This window comes from Wyeomyia smithii, chromosome 2 (genome assembly GCF_029784165.1).
Source record: "Wyeomyia smithii strain HCP4-BCI-WySm-NY-G18 chromosome 2, ASM2978416v1, whole genome shotgun sequence".
Classification (NCBI taxonomy): domain Eukaryota; kingdom Metazoa; phylum Arthropoda; class Insecta; order Diptera; family Culicidae; genus Wyeomyia; species Wyeomyia smithii.
The window spans coordinates 234,489,827-234,508,600 of record NC_073695.1 but is presented as its reverse complement, the minus strand read 5'-3'; the positions used below and the strand labels follow the sequence as shown (position 1 = coordinate 234,508,600).

Below are 18,774 nucleotides of genomic sequence, written 5' to 3'. Positions count from 1 at the left end.
GAAAATTGTCTTAAATGGGCATAAAACCTAAATTTATCCTCCTAGCGGTCAGACTCAGCCTTTCTCATTCAAACTTGTTATTTGCAATAATAGATTTACAGGAATGCCAAAATCCAATAACGGTATATTCACTCTTCGGGTTCTAAAATATTGATGTAGTAATTGGAGTATAAAATATGAAATTTGACGTAATGTTAGTGCTTAAAAAATAGGGAAACAATAGAAATGACTCTGAATTTCGAACAATTTAATCATGAGCGATACCGGGGACGTTCAAATAGTACGATATCACATTTAAATGATGTTGAGGCCATATATATTGATCAAAGCAGGTATAGTTTTAAATAGTCTTTGAATTTCTTTTCTTTCCAAAACTTTTGAACCACATATCAAATTGATATGAAGTTTGTTATTTGTAAATTTGAGAGATGACTCGTTTGTATGACACTAGTTATGTTCAAATAAGTCGTGTTATTAAACAATCTAATACATAACGGTTGCTTAAGTTCGATTATAATCAAATGAAATGAGAACGTATAGGGCAGTCAAACTTTGAAATCACGTGTTCAATCGTAATTGATCAGTTAATCCCTCACTAGCCCGTTCATCTGATATCAATATTGTTCAGATCGGTTGTGTAGTTTCTAAGATAATGAAGTTTCGTGATTTTCACATTTCAATACATTACAGACGAAGTTACAGTCCGATTACAGCAAAATTCAATAGGGTGTTATGGGGCAACTAGACCTTTCATTTGCAATTAATTTCATTGAAATCGGTTCAGCCATCTCTGAGAAAATCGAGTGAGATTGGGAGAGCGTTACACACACACACACATACACACACAAACACACATACACACACACATACAGATAATGCTCAGCTCGTCGAACTGAGTCGAGTGATATACGACATTCGGCCCTTTTGAGCACTTTTTTCCCTTAGGTTTTTCAGTGATTGCTATACCTTTTTAGGAGAAAGGCAAAAAAGATTTAAAAATACTGATAGATTATGGAAAAAAAAGGTTTCCGCTCATCTTTGAGTAGGTAACTATTAACGTTCTTGCAAAAATCGATATAACGTAACGAAAATAAAAATAAAGTTACCTTATATCGAGGTATGACTGAATCGGTTTTAATTCAAATTTTGAATACTTGAACGTTCATCGCTAAGAGGCAAACCGTCTAAATACAAACTATCACTTTTTTCAACGCTTGGAAGTGACCCTACAGTAAAGAGCTATACATCATTGGGTAGAGGATATGTTATAATAATTAGATTATTAACCTGTATAAACTGTATAAAAAATATAAACCCTCGAAACAAATGGAGAAGAAAATGTTTTGGTGGGTTCGTATCTTAATAGAATCCAGGCAATTCGTTGTCCAAAAACTTAAGCATGGGTTTATTTTCAGGCTGTCTACTAACCCTTTTCATCCTGTAGGGACTTCCTAACTGCAACCAGAATCGTCGATCTATTGTGAGATATGCCTGGGTGTCTGCTGTATACCGCATTCTAGTAGTAGCTATTGAAAAGTGACACGCCTATTATTGATCCGTGCTTGTATTTAATATGATTTTACCTATTCTTTTACTCGCCTACTGCTCTGCTATATCGACCCTCATTTGTTCAGGTTTAGATAGCACAATGCAACAATAATTTTTAGGTAGTTATGCAAAAATAAGTTTCCCCGAGTTTGGACTCATTTCACCTTGAGGGGCAACAATGGCGCCATTTTGGATTTTTGAGAAATCGAAAATCTTTGATGTTTTTTCGACGTTATTTTGTTTTAAAGCAAAATATCAAAATTCTAAGAGTTTGTCCATATAAGCATCTTGTTAGCCATCTTCAAAAAATACAAATCTTAAATCGGACAAAAACTAAGCTCAAAATGGTGATTCTACGAAAACGGTTTTGGTATAGTTTTAGTATATCCCTGGAGAAGTTTCGTTTGGCGTCCATCTGGCCTGTTTTTTATTATTAGACGTTTCTCTTGTCAAATATCGCCGAATATAAATCCCTTCACTAATTCTTCCTTCACGTTAAATTCTACAAAACCCCGATGATTTCCTCATGACAAAAATAAACCATTTTCACGATAAACTGGCCAAAGGGTACATTTAGCTGAAACCTCTCCAGGGAAGTAAGATTAACGATAGTATTTGCAAAAGGAACGAGGCTCGAAGCAGTAAACATAAAGGAAGGGTGTAAAGCATACACACACATAAGCAAGGGTACTAATATAATCATGTCATTTACTCTTGATAGTGATGTTGCTAAAAATATAAGTACAGAATACAGTACACACTCGGGCGATATCCAAGAGATTGATTGAAGAGATTGAGATTGAAGAGACCAGAAACGCAGTGATTGGTCCATACAAGAAATAATAATAATTTCAACGTGAAAATTGATTTTTTATCGCGAACAATGTGCTCAACATTCGGAATGAAAAGAATGTAAGATATAATAAAAAATTGATATAAAAAAAATCAAAATAATCAAAATGTCCAGGGCAGTCATGAACGCCCAATAACATGGGGGGTGTTTGCTGATATATCCTTGCGACATTGTTCGAGCGGCGCTAAACCAATCTTAGGGCGGTAGAGCATCAGGGTTTCTCCATGGTAGCATACGGCAAATATTTGTTAATAAAATATCTCAGTATTCGCTCCAAACGGTTTGTCCAGAACTCATAGTGTGGATTCCGAACTACACAGCACTCAAGAGCAGTAAGGAGTACGCAGAGTACCGGGATCAATGAATTACACAGTGCAACAATTTTTTTGCCTTGGCTTTTATGTATGATTTTTTGATGAAGTTTGATGCGAAAATAAATTTCCCGGAGTTTGAACATATTTCAACTCAAGGGGCAACAGTGGCGCCATTTTGAATTTTTGAGAAACTGAAAATTTTTAGGTTTTTTCGACGCCATTTTGTTTGAAGACCAAATATCAAAATTCCAAGAGTTTGTCCACATATTAGCATCTTTTTACCCATCTTTTGAAAAAAACAGATCTTAAATCGTACAAAATCTGAGCTCAAAACGGTGATTCTACGAAACCGGTTTTGGCATAGTTTTAGTATATTTCACAAAGCAAAATAATATCGATTATTTCTGAGTATTAATGGGTAATTCGCTAATATCTTAAAGTGGTAGTCTACTTATAACTTATTTTGAGTGAAAAAGTCTCAGAAATCGAATGGTAGGTGTCTGATAAACGTAAAATGTCAGCAAAATGTCGATTTTGCCCAATTCCCCTACAATACAAAAATAGGTTTATCTGCTGACATTTTACGTAGATCAGACACCTACCATTCGATTTCTAAGACTTTTTTACTCAAAATAAGTCATAATTTGACTACCACTTTAAGATATTAGCGAATTACCATTAATGCTCGGAAATAATCGATATTATTTTGCTTTGTGAAATATACTAAAACTATGCCAAACCCGGTTTCGTAGAATCACCGTTTTGAGCTCAGTTTTCGTCCGATTTAAGATCTGTTTTTTTTTTTCAAAAGATGGGTAAAAAGATGCTAATATGTGGACAAACTTTTAGAATTTTGATATTTGGCCTCAAAACAAAATGGCGTCGAAAAAACCACAAGAATTACCGGTTTCTCAAAAATTCAAAATGGCGCCATTTTTGCCTCTTAAGTTGAAATATGTTCAAACTCGGGGAAATTTAGTTTTGTATAAAAATACACAAAAAAAATATATATAGAAGCCAAAGCAGAAAAAAAGACAATTTTTGTTGCACTGTGTTATCGCCCAATTCTAAAAATTATTTCCAGTTGTTGGTTCGCGTTGTTGATAATCGACATAAAATGTTGTCTGAATGTCGAATGAGTATCCAACAATGAGTAAAATCCAATGCTATCTTAAAGTGGTAGTCTACTTATAACTTATTTTGAGTGAAAAAGTCTCAGAAATCGAATGGTAGGTGTCTGATAAACGTAAAATGTCAGCAAAATGTCGATTTTGCCCCAATTCCCCTACAATACAAAAATAGGTTTATCTGCTGACATTTTACGTAGATCAGACACCTACCATTCGATTTCTAAGACTTTTTTACTCAAAATAAGTCATAATTTGACTACCACTTTAAGATATTAGCGAATTACCATTAATGCTCGGAAATAATCGATATTATTTTGCTTTGTGAAATATACTAAAACTATGCCAAACCCGGTTTCGTAGAATCACCGTTTTGAGCTCAGTTTTTGTCCGATTTAAGATCTGTTTTTTTTTTCAAAAGATGGGTAAAAAGATGCTAATATGTGGACAAACTTTTAGAATTTTGATATTTGGCCTCAAAACAAAATGGCGTCGAAAAAACCACAAGAATTACCGGTTTCTCAAAAATTCAAAATGGCGCCATTTTTGCCTCTTAAGTTGAAATATGTTCAAACTCGGGGAAATTTAGTTTTGTATAAAAATACACAAAAAAAATATATATAGAAGCCAAAGCAGAAAAAAAGACAATTTTTGTTGCACTGTGTTATCGCCCAATTCTAAAAATTATTTCCAGTTGTTGGTTCGCTTTGTTGATAATCGACATAAAATGTTGTCTGAATGTCGAATGAGTATCCAACACCATGCCAAGATCAGTTACATTGTCGTTGCGTCTTAAATACGTATCCTCAATGCAGTAATCGTTAACCAGAGGCTGTTTTTGCGACTAAAGCTGATAACGGTGCATTTTGAAATGCTGATTGACATACCGTTATAATCACACCATTGAGCAAACAAATCAACATAGCTTTGAAGTCTTGCGCAGTCGTCGATTGATTCTATCAGCAAGTAGATTTTAACATCATCAGCGTACCATAATCTTGATCCACGGAGCATCAACCGAGTGACATCATTAATGAATAGTGAGAAAAGTATCGGGCCTAAAATGCTACCTTGTGGTACTCCGGTGCGAATATGAAACTAGAAAGATTAAGATGATCCCAACTTGACGTGAAATTTGCGAGAGCGTAGATAGGAGCTATAATATAAATACACTTCAGTCGCTTTTTACGCGGGGGATACATGCTGCGTAAAAAAACGCTTAAATTCCGGAATCCGCGTAAAAAAAACAAGCGTTAATTCTGCATTCCGAATGAAAGGAAACCGAAATCCGCGCAAAAAAAATACCGCGTAAATTCCGGAATCCGCGTAAAATATCGCGTAATTTCCGGAATCCGCGTGAAAAGAAACCCGCGTAAAAAGCGACCTTAGTGTATAAGATGTGCTAAAAATATAAAATGAATAAAACTATCAATAAAATGCTTACTTATATACTTCAGCAGTCTAGAGCCGTGCAGTATCAAGAATGTTCCTCCTTTCTCCTCGGTCAAATTTTCTAGACGTCTCGACACACGCAGATCCGCTTCAACCAGGTCAAGTAGGTTAGCACGCTGGGCCCCTTTGTTTCCGGCGGTTGTGTATTGGGGCCGGTGGGGTCATTGAAGAGAACCGAGTTTTACCGCACTGTCGTCCGGCATCCTCGCGACATGTTTGGCCTATCGCAACCTCCCGACCTTCATCAGGTGAACAATGGAAATCTCTTCAAGTAGCTCCTGTAGCTCATGATTCATAACTTCTTCATAACTAAACCTTATATTTAGTTTGTCCGCTACATTTTCCGTTCAAATACGGCCAGTGCGCGTATGACCTCCGTAGGCAGCGTCACGATTTCAAGTTTATTGAGAACTACTAGTCTAATCGGGGTTTTTTACATCGTTAGTGCGGCGCCGTATGCTTCTGGGTCGAAGCGTCCTGCGAAGGCCAAAGCAGGCACGATTCACAGCTTGAATACGTCATTGGATCTCCTCACTTATGTCATTGTCGGTGGTTACCAGAGATTCCAACTCATATACCACTTCGAGTTCATCATCGTTCATAATCACCATTCGTGGGAGGCGAATTTTGGTTTTTCTCGAGCTTCGACGTATTTATTCCTAGTCCAACTCTCCTGGTTTTCACTTTCAGTCTAACGTAGATTGCCTCCGCTGTCACAAAGTTTCTCGTAATTACGTCGAGGTCGTCTGGGAAACCTATGAATTGATAACCTTTGCTGAAAATCGTGTCTCGTTTCGATGCCCGCTCTTCGGATTACACCCTTAAGAGCAATGTTGAACAACGTGCAGGATAGTCCATCTGTTGTCCACCCTCTGTGCGCTTCGAAGGAATTCGAGAATGTCCCCGATACGCACACGTAATACATTATTCGATCCAAGGTAGCTTTGATAACTCGGGTCAGTTTATCCGGAAAACCTTAGGCTTGCATTATTTGCCTTAGCTGGTCTCGTTCGACTGCATCATACGCTGTCTTGAAGTCCGCGAAAACGTGATGTGTGTGCACGTTGAACCCCAGCATTCCTGAAGGATCTACCGGAGAGTGAAGATTTGTTCCATAGTAGCGCCAGCGTGCGTGAAGCCCGCTTGATACTGCTCCATGAAACCTTTTACTAGAGAAGAATGACAGCGATGTTGCTCAACGTAATGCTATCAGTGATTTGTCTTTCTCCAAAAACCTGGAGATTATACAGTGGAGTGCCGTTGCTAGTGCCTCTATGCCGGTAGCCTGTCTTTACCTGCGGCTCGATTGTTCTTTAGCGACCCAATTTTCCGTTCGATCTCCAGGATTCGTTGGCACTACAAGGTTAACTTCCCTTCTGCCTCCTTCCGTTGCTCCCCTATTGAGGTGCTGTTCGAAAATTGCTTCCATCTGACAACCAAATGGCCTGATTCTACTAAGATTCGAACCCACGACCACCCGCGCGGACTTTGTAACTTTGCGGCTACGGGGCTCCCCGTGTGTAGCCCTTACGGGATTGGTTTACCTTTTCGTAAAACTTGCGCCCGAGACAGTTACTCCAGCTCTCCATGATCTCTGTCCTCTTGCTGGCGATTTTTTCTCCTCAGATTAGATAGCTTTTCCAAGCTAGTTTTTCCTTTCTATCGTTTTCTGGCATCCCCTGGTTGTGCAACTGCCGGATGTTTGATCGAGGAAGACGGTTTGTTGTGTGTGAAATGACGTAGCTGCGAAGTTGATGCATCTTTAGATGTTGTCGTTCGTGTCGGCGTGTAGGCTGTGAGGTTCTATTACCGGTTTATACAATATAGGGGTATTCAAGCGCATCGCAGCACTTGTGCGCATATAATTTTTAGGTTTTTGCATATAATTTATGTCGTGATTTTTCACCTAAAAATTTGCCGTCTTCAGCAAAGTTGTTCAGGAGGCCACGCGATCAACTGCTACGAGGCCAATTGCATAAGTTTTAACTATTATGAACATCACTTATCCTGTGAATCTCAAGAGGTCAAAAGTTTCTGGTTGGCCAATAGTTTAGCTCGGAATTCACAAGTCGCTTAGTAAAGTCGTGGTCTTCAGTAAAGTTGTTTAGGAAATAAAAGTTGTCAAAGTAAATAAAGTTGTTTTGCAAATACTCCCAAAAATCCCAAACCCATTTCAATCGATCTAGCGGAAAAGCCCCTTCAGTAATACATTTCGCATGTCTATTGCATCTGTTTTTGCATGTCGAGATTTTCCCAACTCTCCTCTACTGTGCATTGGCTCGTACGTGTATGTTCATTCTAAAGAAGTGTTTTTGAGCCGTTGAGAGCAAAAGAAGTGCATGTGCCATTTTTCACTTTTTGGGTTTTTTGTATAAATTGATGCAGAACGCAATAATATGCTAATAATAATTTTACTGAAGCAGGACACAATTTGTAGCATAGGACTGTTTGAATGTTTAGGCTGTTCTAAAGTGACGCATAGATTTTGCGGTCATGCGGATAGCAGCGTCATCCATCGTTCAGTAATACCCACAAAGGTAAAATGTTTTTAGATAACGTGCACACTAGCGCCACGTAGCGCTGGAATTCCGTATTAATACCATTAATACCATACGAAAGCCCTTGACTTTTTGAACAAGTTTGGTGAAGACTGCAACTTTCTAGCAGGTCGGAATCTTGAGATAAGTCATGGTCAAAATACGACGTATTTCGTGCTTGCTAGCGGCACGTAACGGCTGAACTCTACGCTACACCTTCTAAGTTTTTGCAAGTTATCTTAAATATATTCAAGAATAGAGTCAATTAGGTAAATAAATTTAAATAATGAGGCAATCGGCATGTCGTTCGGAACGTTCAGAATAAAAACAATCAATTACGAAATTCAGTTAAATCAGATAATATCAGCTTTTATTACGCTCACTGGATCCACCTACATGGTAGTACACCACAAAAAAGTCGTAAAGCTATGTTTTACTGTCAGCTACAACGAACACATACAATCAATTAATCAAAGCGAAGTTCTACTGTGCCTCCTGAATGCTAATCTAATGTCGTTTTGGCTGAGATGTCACGTTTCGTTTTCACGCTGATCACGAAGAAGAAAGGCTCATAGCTTAGATTTTCCTGGGAGCGTAATTAGCGGTTTATAGTTTCTCTGTTTACAGCTTACATTACGAAAGACGGATTAATTTGGTTTCAAAGATCATGCAGAAGCAAATTGTCGAATGTTTTACATCCCTTCTACGGTAAAGAGTGGTTTCCGCTAGGAACTCTAGGAAATGATACCTTTCGATCCGATGATAATATCGATACAGGTTGAGTATGTTTATGGGAGTACGGAAATGTCGTGTTTTACCGAGCACAGAGTCAGGAGCATTTTCAAGTGATAACTAGGCCGAACTCATTTGCGCGAAACTTATCCTAAGTATGGTATGCAGTCAATAATAATTTCCATAATTGCGTTTGCTCTCTTACCCATGCAAACTATCACACAGCTATCGTCGACTTGAAGTTTGGTTTTAAACTACTCCAGCCATCGCCACGCTATGCGATATTTCTGTTTTTTTTCTCAGTTCAATTTTGGCACGAAACACTATTTCAACGAAATAGCCGTTATCTTAACCTAAACGGAAACATGGAACATAACCTCTAAAAACTAAAGCCAACTACAAAGGTTCAACAAATCCAACTAAAAATCACAAATTCCCGTAAAATTACAACATAAAACGAATCGGCAAAAAATAACCTTATTATGAATATAACACATCAGGAACAAAAAATTGCTCTATATATCTTTGGCCATTGATTACGATTATTTAGTTTTATCTAACCGTTCTCAGTTGACTGAGTGTGTGTGCGGTTAGTGAGGGAAAACAAACGGCATAGTGCCTTCCAAAAATTGCCTGATTTGAGAATGAGTTTCGACGATGAGAACCGCTACAGTAATGAGTATTACGTTTCCTTAGGCTGCCTAGCAGTGAGATCCAATACCCTGGGTGATGGAATTTTCCAACACTATATGGAACTCGTCCAGTGGTTCCAGTATCTGCCGTAGGAATGTCAGGAGGCCTTTCTTGCGCATAAAACTCTGTTCTTCGTACATCTCGGTAGTGACCCGTGTGTAGGCCATCGGTACCAACATCCGGTGAAGAAGGTGTTCCCTGAGACCACCGGATTGGATGTTATTGAAATTTTAGACAAGTGAAAGAGAATAGAATTACCTTATGCTTAGGCAAATAAAAAGCTGGAAGCGGCCGTCTTTTCCGAGAGTTTGCTTCACGTTGTTGATTTCATCCATCAGGTGACAGTAGCATCGCCAAACTGCCGACAGTTCCTGTCGGGCCACTGGTGGTTGAACGGACGTTGTTCCTTGGGGCGGCGACTCCGGGCTTGAGCCACTGGTCGGAGGAGAATTGCAAACGGAGGCACCACCTCGAACCAATTCCACGGACTCTTCCACCAAACTCACTTCAAACTGTTCCTTGACGCGTACAAAGTAGTCCCACAGGTAGAGGTTTTTTCCGAAGAGTCGTTGCGAGCGGAAACCGCACAGGAAAGCTTGCTCTAAGCACTTCACGAGACCATTTTCCCCGCAGAGGAGGTTCGTTAGCGAGCTGGAATCTCGTTCGCGACTGGGTCGATAGTGCCACTTGACGATTGCGTTCACGCAATCACCCAGCATGTGTTGAATGTCCGAAGGTCGCACCTCCGGTCGCTGAATGCTGGGACTTCGAGTTCGGGGTGGTGTCCGGCACGCTTCAACCAGCTCCTCGCTGTCTACCGTTCGCGGAACCAGCTGGCCAATTAACAGACGTTCAATGGATCCGTCGTCGATGCCTCTACCGAGCCACCGTCCACAGGGGAATCTAGAGATCACAAGGAGTGTTAGTATTTAACTTAGGCTAAGAATAACACTCGTACTTATATGTGTGGCCTGTGACTTCATTTCTAACGACAACGTGCTCGACTAACCACTTGGAGGACATTCCTGTATCATCATGACCTACTCTTAGCGATGTAAGTATACCCAGCGTTTTGTGCTGTAATGAATAATGATTAGTGAGTGCTTCTTCTACTGAGGCTGACTCAAATGGCTTACATGAAAGACGAACTCCAGTGAATGCCGCGGTACGCTTATCTGTTGCGTTTCACCCAAGGTCCCGGAAATGGCGATCCAAACGTTGGCCGAAGTAGTAGCGGCTGATCCCTTCTTCGAAGGGAATATCACAACCCGGTACGGAAGCTTTGTTGTGGGGTACGTGTTGGTAAAACAGAAGTAATCAACAGCGTTAAGCGTTAGCAGATGGTATAGAAACTGTTCCACTTCATCGTCACAGCGCACAAAGGCGGAACGCTTGTACAGCTGTCTCAGTAGAGCCGTGTCCGACAGAAGCGATCGAAGGTGACGCGACAGGAGCTTTTTCTCCAACGCTAAACGCACCCACGCCCGGGCGTAACCTATGTGAGTTTTGATGTCAGTCATGGACAGAATGTTTCTGTAGAGTAGAAGGGATCGTTAGTGCTGGAAGTGAGAAGCAGTTTTGTTTTGATTCGTACCGAATGTCGAATTCCAGAGATTCAGGTAACGATCGTAGCTGTTCAGGTCCTAGGCTTTTCCGGTCGCGAGATTTTGATCGACCCCGAGTTGGTGATGAGGGAATCTCCGGTTCGATAGCGAGGGATGATAGATCTTTAAAAGCCAATGTAAATGATTAGTGATTGTGAGAAGGTACTCTAGCATAAGTTAGACAATTTGAAACACCGAAGTTAAGCTATTGTTAGAGGATCTTGTTAAGCCAAGCAATACCCATAAATCTCATCATCATTAGTACACGTGCAATATCCCGCATGGTGTGTTAGTAACCACTAGAGGTTAATGTTTGATCTATTCATTCTTTTATCGGGAACCGGGCGAACCGAACTTACCGTTAACGCTCCCGTGAGCATTATTCTCACAGGTCGGTACACTTGCATACCTGGTCCCAACCAAATTAGCAATTATGCTAGGCAATACAAAGTTACTCAGCCGGCTAGCCGCGTTCGGGGACATCTCCGGTGAGGACAACGAAATTGGTTCGTTGCGGTGTGCTACCTTCGGAGTTTTACCCGTGGTTCGCCTTAGTCGTATTATATTGTTAAGCTTGGTTCTACCGTTACTGTTACTATTGGAACTACCACCGTTATTGCTGTCAGGTGTTGTTGCAGTTGGACTAATGGTGAGTTTTGAGTTTACGCCATTGCTAGTGAAGCTTGTTTTGGGGCTAGTAGTGCAACTTGCTACAACTGATTTGATGTATTGATGTGAAGAAAGGAAATAAACAGCGATACACGTAATTAGAAACTTAAGAACAAACATCTAATAGCGTTCGAGAAAGAGGAAAGCATGAGATAGAGACATTTAAGAGATACACGTACAATCCATCCGTTTTCTCATAACCGTCCACGCCAAGGCTGCATGTTAAGAGTAAGAGTTTTTAGTTGATTCCCAGCTTTGGTAGCGATAAAAAGTGGCCATCAGTGATGACTCACTTATCATGATTAAAGCATTTGTCTTAACGACTAAATATCTTCACTCACCGGGAGTCAAAAAATTAGTATCAATCTGCTTGCTTGGATTCTGGCAATCCTTACTGTCCAGGTAGGCCGTCAGATGCGTCCAAAGGGCCGATTTACCCTGCTTGTTGACCAATCCGTGGGACCACACTTTCTCCAGCAAATCGCACAGCGATGCAATCATTGTATTCTCTTCAACCCCTGTCACCGAGGCTTCCCCACTGAGACCCAGCTCGATGGCTTCGGTTCCCATCTTTTCCAGCAGCATCCGTTTAGTTTTGCTCTTACAATCCTGAAATTGTATAAGTTAATAATTTATTTTTAATATGGAAAATTTCGCTTATACGAACCTTTAATAATTTCTCCACAAATGTCCAGTTTGCCTGTGCCAACAGTGCCGGACTGATCTCCGTCCCGGATAGGTTAGCAGAGTTTCGATTGGACTTGTTTCCTCCGCCATCGTTTTCTTTATTGCTGCTACCGCCACTGTCCAGTGAAATCTCCTTCACCTTCCACTTGGAACCGTTCTTAACCCTCCGCAAGCTGTTTCCTCTGGAAAAGGTGGAAAGAGAAAAGACGACCGTGGGATTTCGCACGCGTTCACATGTTTTAGTACTTTTATTTGCTTTTGTTTTTCTGTTTTTCACTCCAATTTTTCTTCCAATCTGGTGAGGCGAAAACCAAACCAACAACAAAACGAAAACGTTTGGATCCAACATGCAATTCGTAGTTGAGTGTCTGTGGTGTGAGAGAGTATTTACAAGCGCGTGGAACTTCTTACCTTCGATGGGGGTCAACCAGCTTTCTATTACCTAAAGCTAACGTTTGGTCGAATGGGAGTTAAGAAATAATGACTCAGAAAACGCGAAATAAAATATTTTTTTTAAATAAGTCCAAGTAGTAGAGTTCAAGTACTTAGTTCATTTTTCTTTAATATAGCATAACCGTAAAGTGTTTTTTTATCTGGACTTCAAATTTATTCAAAAATGAAACTTCCATCTAGTTAGGTGAATTTCCCTGGGTATATTTTCCCTGATATTTATTCCGATTCGCTCTGTCTTTTTCAAAAGTGTTCTGTCTTTTTCAAAAGTGTTAAGTGATGTGATTAAGCAGATTTGAGAATTCACGCAGTTTGTACCATCTGCATTTTTTGTATTTCGCACATTTATTTTGCTCAGGTGAAATGCGCAGAGATTTCGTACACAGGTAACACAGGTTTTGCCCTAGAGCTCAAACTGGTAAAATGAAAGGATTATAGCTTTTTAACAGTTCCGGTGAATTTTGGTGCCCCTAGCCGCCTCGAAAGTTCGTCAAACGGGTCGCAAAGTATTTGCTCACCGGGTTCGTCGTTTCTTTGTTTGTCTAGAGGAAGTCTTCAGAGACTTCATTGAAGTCTCTGAAGACTTGAAGCATTTCAAAAGAAGCTAGGGACAGCAGAATTCCCAGGAAAAGTTTAAAAGCCATAGGCTTAAGCTCAAATTTATTAATTTTATATCGATTTTTTTATTAAAAAACGAATAACTCTAGGTCTAACTACGATTGCAAAATGCAGGGATTTGTCTCAATTTTCTGAGATTTCAATGAAATCCCATCTCAAGTGTGCAAAAAAAAAAAAAGAGACAAACGTGTCACCGTCCTACTCAGATTTGGCTCAAATTTTATGGAATGGTTGATTTGAGGTCATTATGCAAAAATCCCAATTTGGGTGCCGATCGGTCCACCCCTCGCCCCGTAAGACCCTCCCTTTTATTGAAAAAAAAAGTGCAATTTTTCGTCAAAAAGTCTTGTTTTCTTTCAATTATAGATTCATAAGCATGATGTCTAGAAACAAATTGATAGTTGGATTTTGAAGAAAATTAGTTGAGGATTCCAAAAAAAATCAATTTTGAGCGACAGTGTTGCCAGATACACTGTTTTTGCATTTGAAAAATGAAATTGCATTTTTCGGCAATAGAGTATATTTTAATTTCAAATTGATCAATTCCATCGTGTTCCTGAAAAACGTTTACATTAAAAGCAATTATCACACCGAGGTGTTATCAGTAAAACTCGAGTTTTAGCATTTCACGGTGCTCCCACAGACCGTTATTATAAAAAAATGCACCAAAGAATCAAAGAAAAAAAGTGATATAAAAACGACGAAATACTTATTGTAAAGCACGTCTTTCAACCACCATTTATGAAATAACTTCCAAAATAGTTTCTACACATTCCAAGAGTTATATTTCAAGACATTAACAATTGGTGGAAAGATTTATTTGAAAATCTCACCGTGCACAGTGGTCTGAACTCGAAAAGTCGTGATCGTTCTAGTTTTGAATGTGAAAAATTGATTTAATGTACGCAATGTCTTCAGCAAAAGTGTTTCATAGAACAAGGCCTTACTTTTGACGTTTTTAGTTTTTCGATCAATCCACCTAACAGTTAGATGAAAAAAAATATTTTTTCTTTTTTGCGATGAATTTGTTGAATTTGAAATCAAAATAAACTTATTGGCCGAAAAATGCAATTTAATTTTTTTAACTGTAAAAATAACATGTCTGGCAACACTGTCGGTCAAAATTGTTTTTTTTTTTAATTTCTTGAATAATTTTATTTAAATTGCTTTATTCAGAATGTCCATAATCAAGCCAGTTTCGGAGATATTAGCAGAATAATAAAACCTCGGGGTGATAAGTGTTATGTGAAAATTTCTCAGGAACACGATGGAGTTGTTCAATTTAAAATCAAAATATACTCATTTGCCGAAAAATGCAATTTCATTTTTCCGAAAAATGCAGTTTCATTTTTAATTGCGAAAATAATATATCTGGCAACACTTTCGCTCAAAATTGATGATTTTTTTTGGTATCCTCAACTAATTTTCTTCAAAATCCATGTATGAATTTTCTTCTAGACATCATGCTTATGAAGCTATAATTGAAGGAAAACAAGACTTTTTGACGAAAAATTGCACTTTTTTCAAAACAGGGGAGGGTCTCACGAGGTGGACCAATAGGCGCCAAAATTGGGATTTTTGCATAATGACCTTAAATCAACCATTCCACAAAATTTGAGCCAAATCTGAGAAGGTCGCGTACATGAAGTGTGCACACTTGAGATAGATTCTTTACTAACCATGAAATATTCTTCTTCATGTAATTATCTCTATTATTTTTAATTCACCGAAAAACACTAAAATTGCCTATGCATAAATTTTGTTTCTAGTGCTAGGGTCAGCAAATTATTTGGACTTTCCTATTTTAAATTTTAACCAACATAAAATGAAGTGCGTAAAATAAAATGTTTTTTAAAGCATATTTCGCGTTTTCTAAACCTTCTATTTTATTTTTTTGAATTAAACCTCAACATAAGACAAAACGCAATGCAATGAAATAATAACATGAACGTGTAAATAAAAAATATCGTTTATTTCGAAAATCGATATTAGGGTCTAACAAATAAAAAAAGGTACTAACATTGCTAATCGTTAAAAAATAGTGTTAGATATAAAACAACGAGCAAACTAGTAAAATATAAATCACGTCAATCACGTTTCCGCTGGAGCGCACAAGCTACGGCGCCCCATCACTAAGGTTCGAGTGCTGCATATGCCGCGAACTGGCTAACTAAACTAAATAATGTTACTTATTATTGGGAAGTTTTCATTAGTTTCTTGTGTTCTTGCGTGACTTCCTAAAAGCGTTTGTCTGCATTTCGAAAGAGCACCTCATAAATACGATTATTTCGTTTTTCATTGATCGCGTGTGAGTTTGTCTATGTTCCTGTTCGCAAGCAGTGCGCCGGCTTGTTTAGAAGTTAGTAGCTTTTAAGTGTGAGGTTTAGTATATTCGTTATCGGTTACTTTTTCGCGCAAATTCGCACTGGAACCTTGCTGACTACATCGATAAATGAAAACTAATAAACTATACAGCTTGGTATGATCATGCAGCCATGCGAGTTCAGTCGTTTCAACGATTCGACGATTGGAAATAATTTTCTGCTACATTCAGTTCTGGGAAGGAAGTTTGTGTGTGTTTTTTACCATTTGTTTACCTAATGAGCCAAGCAGGTTGACTGTCGATCGTTTTGGTTGGGCGATTTTTGTTCAAGAGTGCTTTGTACATACCGACGAATGCCGCCGCCACCAAGTAGGCAAAGCTTGAATCATCGATGCAGCAAACATAGGCGTCAAGCGTTCAAACAGCAACCAATCTGTACAACGATCGGTGAACCATAACCATATAGGATACAAGTTTTGCTACCATATACCAAAAGCGATGAAATTCAACGTACCTGGCTCCTCAGGATCGGATCAGTACACATGTGCTGAGCGACGTTGACTAGTTGCGATACAATCGAAAAGTATAAGTGAAATATTAAATCAACAGAATCTGCAACTAGTCAACGCTCAGTGGTACGTAGGATTAGAGAATCTATACCTAAATATTCTAAGCGCACCAAAATCGGTCACAAAACATACAGTACATAACTCACAAACAAACAGAAAAAAAACTAAGCTCTAATCACAATAGGCACGCGTTTCAACTATGGTTGTTGATATTGTTTTCCTATCTAAACACAACCCCAAAGCACGGGAAACAAACCGCAAAATTCTTTCAACTTGCATGCCGCTCGCCACCAAGCAAATAACGAAGCGCTCCACAGTTTGTTTCCGGCTTCGTAATCTCGCTGCCTAACCCCGCTTGTCAACACCACACTCAAAAACGTCCTTTGCGTACCTCGAGGCGCACTCCTGGTTCAGGACGGACTTCTCCAGCAGCGGAAAACTGCGATAGTATGGCGGTCGTTTGTCCAGGATCTCACTCGGCGGGGCAACCTCCATGTCCACGCTGCCAAGCCGTTTGTCCAGCAGTTTTTGGGTTTCTCTGGCCAGAATGCAAGGCTCGTAGTTGGCGGTGCGGATCATACTTTCACCACCGTAACGTTTCCTGCAATAACAATCATAATTGTGAAAGGTTATAGAAATGACAAATTCTAGCGATGGCAGTCACCTTAGAATTCTGATGCGATTGTCAAACAGCTTCAGATTGTACTCCACATCCCCGTTGAGACTATCCAGAGAACTACCGTTGCCTCCATCGTCACCCCACGAGAGCATAATCTTGTTATCGATCAACGTAACGAACATCTGACTCTCGAGAAACTGCGACAGAAACGGTCGATGGTGCTGCGGTTGATCCGAGAGGAACGAAGCCTTATCGAAGTTGTGCAGAGATTCACGATTGCTAAGCCAGTCTTCTTTGTCCTATTTGCAAAACAAACAAAAAATCTCAACTTAACTTTTCTCTCATATTATAGAATAAAAAGTCTCACCTGATTGGGTAAAATCACAAACTGTTCGTACGCGGCAAACATCTGCACGAAGCGGTTGAGAAAGATCTCCCGGATGGAGTTGTTCAGCCGCAGATCTTCGTAGTACTGATCGAGCGTACTGAGCGGTTGCTTTTGCTTTGTGCTTGGCATCACTTCGTTCGGTCCGGAGTCGATTTCGTCTCCGCCGCTACGTCGGACAATGTCTACGATTCGCTGGCGAACGTCCGGCCGCGAAGGTACTGCCGTAGCTGGCAACGGCAAATCCGGCGAGTTCGGTCGATCCCAGTCGAGAACGTCGTGCAAAGAGTGCTTCCGTCGTGCGTGCATGCCCGAGGGCAGAGTGCAACTCGTCGTCATCATGTCGTGATCCTTGAGGAGATTCTTTGGACTGAGAATGGAAGGTGGATCCAACGATCTATCACGAGGTACTTGGTACTTATCAAGAATGGCGGTTATTTCCGCGATGAAGTCATGCCGGTGAGGAAAAGCGGGCAGTTCCTCCGGCAGCTGAACGGACTGCTTGTCGATGTCCACATAGCAGAGATTTGCTTCACTACCGATGCGCAGGGTGCTATCGGAATCCGAATGCAGACCCATCACGAACGGCACAGGAGCGTCGAGGAAGTGATGCAGTGACGCGGGGAGTATTGGAGCATAAACATGCTGCCACTGGAAGGGGAACAGCAGAGACGTTATGGATTCCGCTATAATTGTCAGCTTCTGATAGTCGGACGATCGCAGAAGCACTTGATTCTCGAGCAGCACACAAGTGAAAAGCTGAATAGCGCAGTCTACACTTAAGTAGGTAAACAAAAGCCGCAAAGGAAAGTCCATAAACGGAAGCTCGTCTTTTAGTGCTGGTCGCTGCAGGATTGTGGCAATGGGAGGTAGATGAGGTTCTTCCGGTGGTATGTATATACGGATGGACTTTCCTGGCGGGGGTGTGGATACTTCGTACAGAATGTTGTACACATAGCTTTCAAGGCTCAAACGCGAACCGGGATGGCGGGGAAGACATCTAAAAATAAGACTTTTAAACATGTTTACCACTAATTAAGTTAACCAAAACTTACTTGAAGAGATTCTGGAGGAATAGCCCAGCAACGTGAGCATACGGCACCTGACAAACGAGCGAAATACTTTTCGCCACAAACAGCTTATCCTTAGTTATATCGTAGTAGCTTAGAGCTGACGCTGGAGCTTGGGCGGCAATTTTGAAATGCCGTGGCAAGGAACGACTCACGGGGCTTTCTTTCACCCGTCGCAGCGTGGCCGGTGGTGGCTGCTGCGAGCTTGATATCTCCGTGATAAACATCGATTGCAGCGTGTGCATGGCGCTACATATCTGTCGATTGCGAACTTCTTCGTAGAACACAAGACTGAAGCCGTAGCACCGCTTGCCGTCCTCTCGTGTGGTTGCGAAAGCGTGAAATCGTGGCTCTATGTTGTGTTTTTGCGTTCGAAAACGTAAACCCTGCGGCAACGATAGCATACAGATACCGTGCGCATCGAACGGATTCCAGGCGACATTTTCCGGATAGTGTGCCAACGGTTTGCTCTTGTAGGCTCGGTCTAACGGTGAACAGTGTAGACTGTCACCTGTGAATGTGAG

The 18,774-nt window shown here is 40.3% G+C and overlaps 2 protein-coding genes across 6 annotated transcripts in view; one reads left to right on the top strand and one right to left on the bottom strand.

Annotated features, from left to right (window-relative positions):
- LOC129719497 (glycerol-3-phosphate phosphatase-like) overlaps positions 1 to 18,774 on the top strand; it is a 393,537-nt gene that overhangs the window by 333,895 nt on the left and 40,868 nt on the right. The gene's annotated exons all lie outside the window — the stretch shown is intronic.
- The window catches only part of LOC129719487 (DENN domain-containing protein 5B), a 43,888-nt gene continuing 33,288 nt past the window's right edge, over positions 8,175 to 18,774 (bottom strand). For 2 of the 4 annotated variants that reach the window (XM_055670854.1, XM_055670858.1), the window contains exons 2-13: positions 18,236 to 18,761; positions 17,163 to 18,180; positions 16,841 to 17,094; positions 16,568 to 16,777; positions 12,197 to 12,398; positions 11,871 to 12,138; positions 11,220 to 11,576; positions 10,851 to 10,983; positions 10,393 to 10,789; positions 10,215 to 10,333; positions 9,515 to 10,159; positions 8,175 to 9,454 (exon numbers count right to left, since the gene is read on the bottom strand). In XM_055670854.1, the coding sequence (XP_055526829.1) occupies positions 9,265 to 9,454; positions 9,515 to 10,159; positions 10,215 to 10,333; positions 10,393 to 10,789; positions 10,851 to 10,983; positions 11,220 to 11,576; positions 11,871 to 12,138; positions 12,197 to 12,398; positions 16,568 to 16,777; positions 16,841 to 17,094; positions 17,163 to 18,180; positions 18,236 to 18,761 (4,319 nt within the window). In that variant the 3' untranslated portion in view covers positions 8,175 to 9,264. Of the gene's footprint in view, positions 9,455 to 9,514; positions 10,160 to 10,214; positions 10,334 to 10,392; positions 10,790 to 10,850; positions 10,984 to 11,219; positions 11,577 to 11,708; positions 11,745 to 11,870; positions 12,139 to 12,196; positions 12,399 to 16,567; positions 16,778 to 16,840; positions 17,095 to 17,162; positions 18,181 to 18,235; positions 18,762 to 18,774 lie in introns of all 4 variants that reach the window. The other 2 variants (XM_055670856.1, XM_055670857.1) reach the window with 2 other exon arrangements.